The 6645-nt window shown below is 44.2% G+C and overlaps 1 protein-coding gene across 1 annotated transcript in view; it reads left to right on the forward strand.

The window, feature by feature from the left end:
• The window catches only part of BPHL (biphenyl hydrolase-like (serine hydrolase)), a 50992-nt gene that overhangs the window by 36871 nt on the left and 7476 nt on the right, over positions 1-6645 (forward strand). The window contains exons 7-8 of the mRNA XM_011984607.1: positions 79-210; positions 3102-3225. Coding sequence (XP_011839997.1) covers positions 79-210; positions 3102-3225 — 256 coding nt within the window. The remainder of the gene's footprint in view (positions 1-78; positions 211-3101; positions 3226-6645) is intronic.

The following is a 6645-nucleotide window of genomic DNA, read 5'->3' on the forward strand; positions in this document are numbered from 1 at the left end:
AAAAAAAAAAAAAAAAAAAAAAAGACAATACTTCAGTATGAAACTAAATGTTTCTTTGCCTACACTTCTGTTTTTCAGGCATCCGAGATGTTTCTAAATGGAGTGAGAGAACAAGAAAGCCTCTAGAAGCCCTCTATGGGTATGACTACTTTGCCAGAACCTGTGAAAAGTGGGTGGATGGCATAAGACAGTTTAAACGTCTCCCAGATGGTAGGTTACTGGGCTCGAAGGGCTCTCTGCCTGTTACAGAGGGTGCGCGAGTTCCTCCCCAGTGTTCCAGAATTGCTCAGTGATTCATGAATCTGCCCATCGCCCTCACACGCTCATGTGTGAACAGAACAGAGAATACTAGTTACTGTGTACTGTGCCAGTTCTTGTGTAGTCAATCTGGCTTAACGTAGAGATAGGGCTGCACGTCCAAAGGTTCACATTGTTGAGTCTTTAATAGCAGACTGTTCTCTTTTCCTTCTTATCCTTGGTGTGTGTGTGATGACAAAATAATTACCCAGAAGCCTTGAACAGTTTCTATTTTCTAATTCCAGAATGAGTCATTCGAAAATAAATAGACCACAATATGTACAATATTTTTTCCTTTTTACACTTTTAGATGTGTCACCCCACAAGGACACTGTTAATCTTTAATCTCAATGGAGTTAATATGAGGAAGAAAATATAATTTTTTCCCATCTTCAGAACTAAGTGATATGACCTTAACTATGAACAAATATCTCCTATTCTTTTTTTTTTTTTTTTTTTTTTTTAAGATGTAGTCTCACTGTGTCGCCAGGCTGGAATGCAGTGGCATGATCTCAGCTCACTGCAATCTCTGCCTCCCGGGTTCAAGCGATTCCCCTGCCTCAGCCTCCCAAGTAGCTGGGACTATAGGTGTGCACCACCATGCAGGCAATTTTTTTTGTATTTCAGTAGAGACAGGGTTTCACCATGTTGGCCAGGATGGTCTTGATCTCCTGATCTCATGATCTGCCCACCTTGGCCCCCCACAAGTGCTGGGATTACAGGCCTGAGCCACCACACCTAGCCTCCTATTCTTTATCTGAAAAATTACCAAGATTTCCAGTTAAAGTAAGAATTGACATCTTTAAGAGAAATTCTGAATTATAGTTTATTTTCATACAGCTATTTATGTTTATAATCTCATTTTTCTTTTTCTTTTTTAATTGCTGAGAAAATAGAGTAGCTGAGATCTAATCTTGGAGTGCATTGTTACAAAATGGTTGTGATTGAAGGACCAATTTGATCTATTAGGTAATCATTTCCTGCATGAGTCATCTGCCAGAACTTTCACAATGAAAAGGACGTTTGGAAATGTTACTCTTCTGGTTTGAGTTGAAAGCAGCAAATATATCAAATATATGCCTTATAATGCTCCTGTTCAGATGCAGTATCCACCCATGGAAACAGGCCCTGGAAATCTCTGCTCTTAAAACAAACAAAAAAATGCCATAAAGCAATGTTTGAGACAGTTCTCCATTAAAGAGGGCACATTTGTAAAATGTAAACTTTTATGTTTTATTGAAGAGAGTAGTGAAAAGATAAGAAGATTTAAAGGTGGAAATAGGGTTAAATCAACAATTCAAAAATACGTTCTTGATACAGAGGCTGCAGCAGTGTAGAAACTCTCTCACAGCGAGGCCCTCATGCTCTGTCCCCCTTCTGTGCTGGCTAATTTGGTAGGAGCCCCGTTTTCCTCACTGTCCTCTCAGGTTTGTGGATGCTTGGTATAGCATAGGGATTCATTGCATGGCTCTGGAGTGCGATGGGCCGGAGTGTGCATTCTGGCTGTGCCCCTGGCTTGCTGTTAGAATGGATCTGGGCAGGTAACTTCGCTTCTTGAAGCTTCAGTTTCCTGTCTGTGACCTGGAAAAGCTGTTGTGGGGATTAAATGAGATATGATCTGTTCAGCTTTGGTGCAGGATCAAAGACAGAGTAGGTGCCTAATGAAAGGTTGGCGTTACTGTTATTACAAAAGTACTTAACAGACAAACATTTTTATATGCTGAATGAGTTAAAACATGTAACTGCTGGGTTTAACAGATATGAAATTGTGTAAACAGTTCCTGGTACAAAGTGAGCACTCAGGAATATTGACTTTGATCATCACATGATGAAGCAGTTGGCCAGTGTGTGTCATCTCGGGACAGGAGAGGGAAGTGTCAGAGACCTGGAGAAGTATTTCCCTAGTCACCGGGTCCCCTTCTCACTTAGCAGGCGGGGACTTCCCACTGAAGAGGAGGGAAAGGCCCAGGGCAAGGCAGGGCAGCACTGCATTGTGGGGGCAGCTCCCAGCCTTCTCAGAGCTGCAGCATCTTCTTCTTGACACACACGGAGAAGGGAGGGAGGAGAAGGAAAGAGCTAGCTTAGGGATGCCGGGAACCGTAGAAGCAGCTCTCCCGTTAGCCCCACGACAGGCCCCGGGAACTATGATTGTTCCTGTTTGTGGCTGAAGCTCCCAGTGGTTAAGGGGCCACCACAGTCTCACAGAGGCAGGAAACTGCAGTACGGGGACTAGGGCCCAGGCTGTCCATCATTGCCTCCGGAAAAGTTCTCATAAATAGGGGTGAGTCCTTACAGTCTCTCCAAAGGATGTCACTCAGGAGTGTCACAGGAGCATCAGTGATAAGGCATCAGTGATGTGCAAGTTGTATAATGAATTCATTGTGAGGCTCATATGCTTTGAGGACTGGCCGGGGCCCCTACACTCGTCTGAAATGTGATTTCCAGGGAAAAGCTCTACAGGTGTCCAGCACCTACCCCTGTTTTCACATTGGGAACTGCCACTGTGGAATATAGTGGTGGGGTGTTTATTTGATTTTCCTACTATTTTATGTGAATTTAAATCAGGCTGCTTATTTACTAGTAGAACTCAGAAACAGGCAAACAAACAAGAAACAGAATCAGAAAAGGGAATCCAAAGAATGTTAGCGCTGGAAGGGATCCCAGGCACGGTCAAATCCAAACCACGGTTTTTACAGATAGGCAAACTGAAGGCCAAGGAGGGGCAGGGCGCGCCGAGCTTTGCTTCCTCTGACAGCGTAGAATGGTTGCACTAAAGCAGATTTCTTGTGCTGTGTATCTTTCAGGTAACATCTGCCGGCACCTGCTGCCCCAGGTCCAGTGCCCCACCTTGATTGTGCACGGTGAGAAGGATCCTCTGGTCCCGCGGTTTCATGCCGACTTCATTCATGAGCACGTGAAAGGCTCACGGTAAGTCCTGTCACCACCTTCACGCTCCCCCCGACAGAGCCTCGGAGTCAATGGGCAGAGCTACTGGAAGGAAAAGAACCAAGAGGAGTTGGAGTTTTAGAGTACACAGCCCCCCTGTTTGCCAGTGCAGTCAGTAGCACCGCTTTATTTAGGGGACCACGGAGGACAGAAGCCCTGAACTGTGGGTGATTGATAACCGGAAGGAAAGGCACGCTCAGCTAGTCAGCTCTTACTTTTATGAGTGGCAAACATGCTCATAGGTACTAAGTCCTGTCACTTGGTAATAGTTCAGGTTTATTTCCATCAGTATTAACCGAAATAATTTCACACAATTTAGGAATTTTCAGTTTAGTTTTTTATCATTATGAAAGCACTGACCACCCAATTAAAAAAAATCTGTTAAACCAAATTTCTGATGTCTGCTGACAGGCAGCGCCACTCAGCACGGCTAATGGTAGTGTTCCCTGTCCCAAAAGCCCTCCGGCCAGCCGGAAAAGCAGGCACAGAAACAGCTCCACTGCTTCCTTATCACTCTGTTCTGTGATATATTTAACAACGGATTTCTCAGAGAATTTGTAAATGAGGATAAAAAGTTTCTGTTCCATAATAAAATACAATTACCATAAACCTTTATAATTCCTATATCCATAATGGATAATGCTATATCCATTTAGCATTTTTTAAGTTAAAAGGCATCTCTTTATTCCACACATTCCTCCTATGCCACTTCAACCATGAATCAAAAATGCACATGAGCCTGTATAACAAGTAATTCATGTGGTGAGAGCGTAGAGTCAGTGAAGAGCAAAGGTGGGAGTTAGGCAGGATTATTTTGCGGGTGGACAAAGAGGTTTAGTGGAGAAGTTATTTATTTTTTTTGGAGCTAGAGTCTCGCACTGTCGCCTGGGCTGGAGTGCAGTGCGTGATCTCGGCTAACTGCAACCTCCGCCTCCCGTGTTCAAGCGATTCTACCACCTCAGCCTCCCAAGTAGGTGGGATTACAGGTGTACGCCACCACGCCCAGCTAATTTTTTGTATTTTTAGTTGTAACGGTTTTTGCTATGTTAGCCAGGCTTGTCTCAAACTCCTGACCTCGTGATCCGCCTGCCTTGGCCTTCAAAGTGCTGGGATTACAGGCGTGAGTGACCACGCCTCACTTGGAGTTTTTAAATTGATATAGTAGGGGCTGGGCACAGTGGCTCACACCTGTAATTCCAGCACTTTGGGAGGCTGACGTGGGCGGTTCACTTGAGGCCAGGAGTTCAAAACCAGCCTGGCCAACGTGGCAAAACCCCATCTCTACTAAAAATACAAAAATTAGCCGGGCATGGTGGCAGGCACCTGTAATCCCAGCTACTCAGGAAGCTGAGTCAGGAGAATCACTTGAACCTGGGAGGCAGAGGTTGCAGTGAGCCAAGATTATGCCACTACATTCCAGCCTGGGTGACACAGTGAGACTCCGTCTCAGAAATAAATAAATAAATAAATAAATAAAAATAAATGTATTTAGTAGGCAATAAAAGGTATTTTCAAACTAGACTTTACAAAATTATAATACTAAGTCATGGTCATGGTACAAAATTCCAATAGTATACTTTCTTATAAATCCTTGCAAAAGTTTTTTTTTTTTTTTTTGTTGAGGTGGAGTTTCGCTCTTGTTGCCCAAGCTGAAGTGCAATGGCGTAATCTTGGCTCACTGCAACCTCTGCCTCCCGGGTTCAAGTGATTCTCCTGCCTCAGCCTCCTGAGTAGCTGGGATTACAGGCGTGTGCCACCACGCCCAGCTAATTTTTGCATTTTTAGTAGAGACATGGTTTCACTGTGTTAGCCAGGATGGTCTCGATCTCCTGACCTCATGATCTGCCTGCCTCGGCCTCCCGAAGTGCTGGGATTAACAGGCGTGAACCACCACGCCCAGCCTGCAAAAATTTTTTATGCAATCTCAGTTTTTGTGCTTTTGATTGTGTTTGCAGTGTGCAAAGTGATGTCTCCATATAGCACTTAATATTTTAAAAGGTATTTTTTATATAGTATCTAGTTATAGTTTATGACACACTTATGAAAAAAATTATCCATTTTACAGATGAGAAATCACGGCTGAGAGATGTTAAGCAATCTTTCAAGGCTGCATAGCTAGTAAATAATGAATCTTAGATTTTTCTCCTAATATGGTGCTTTTCCACCATAGTACAGCTGCCACTTCTCTCTTAATATGTACGATGGTAACGTGCCCAGAATAAGATACCAGGTGACCTGGTTAATTGTCTTCCAGCTTCAGAAATGACAGGTTTTTCACAGTGACATACATAGTAAATGTGGTATGTGCCCTTAAACAGCCAGGTTCAATTAAAGTCAGTCTACAAGAACGTTTAATTTAGGAATTAAAGTTTAATTTAAGCCCATCTCCTAGCAACAGAATACATCAGTATAGGAGAAAAACACCCTTACTATGCAGATATTAATTGTTTTAGTAGACTATTTTATGGAAGATCACTTTCTTAAAGCAATATTCTGTGGAGGAAATAGGTTGAGTATAAAGTGTTATTAGCAATGACTGTCGAAAACTGGATTGTAGCGCCGGGCACGGTGGCTCACGCCTGTAATCCCAGCACTTTGGGAGGCCAAGGCCTGTCTCTTATACACATCTAGATGTGTATAAGAGACAGTGGTGAAACCCCGTTTCTACTAAAAATACAAAAAATTACCCGGGCATGGTGGTGGCGGGCGCCTGTGGTCCCAGCTACTCAGGAGGCTGAGGCAGGAGAATGACGTGAACCCAGGAGGCAGAGCTTGCAGTGAGCCGAGAAGAAAACTGGCTTGTATTTTCTACTTATTATCTTCCTCTGCTGTAAGAGCCCTTTATGTTGGGCATGAGCCTGCCTAGAATGTGGTTGGTTTATTTTGGTATCCACAAAACGAAGGCAGATTCGCTGAGTACCAAAACCCGACTGTGTTGTGTGCACATCTGACAGCCATCTGACAGCAGGGAAACAACTTGGTGTAGCAAGCTTCCAGTGAACTGGATATTTCATTGCCTTGCGAGGTACTTTTGTTTTTTTGACATAGGGTCTCACTCTGTCACCCAGGCTAGGGTACAGTGGTGGGATCATACCTCACTGCAGCCTCGAACTCCTGGGTTCAAGCCATCCTCTCACCTCCCAAAGTGCTGGGATTACAGGTACAAGCCACCATGCCCGGCTGCCAGGTACACTTTTAATTAAACTTAAAGGCACAGGCCAGGCGCGGTGGCTCACACCTGTAATCCCAGCACTTTGGGAGGCCAAGGCGGGCGGATCACAAGGTCAGGAGATCGAGACCATCCTGGCTAACACGGTGAAACCCCGTCTCTGCTAAAAATACAAAAAATTAGCTGGGCGTAGTGGCGGGCCTACCCAAAGGAGGTCACACTCTGAGATGCTA

This window comes from Mandrillus leucophaeus, unplaced genomic scaffold, assembly GCF_000951045.1.
Source record: "Mandrillus leucophaeus isolate KB7577 unplaced genomic scaffold, Mleu.le_1.0 Scaffold27, whole genome shotgun sequence".
Classification (NCBI taxonomy): domain Eukaryota; kingdom Metazoa; phylum Chordata; class Mammalia; order Primates; family Cercopithecidae; genus Mandrillus; species Mandrillus leucophaeus.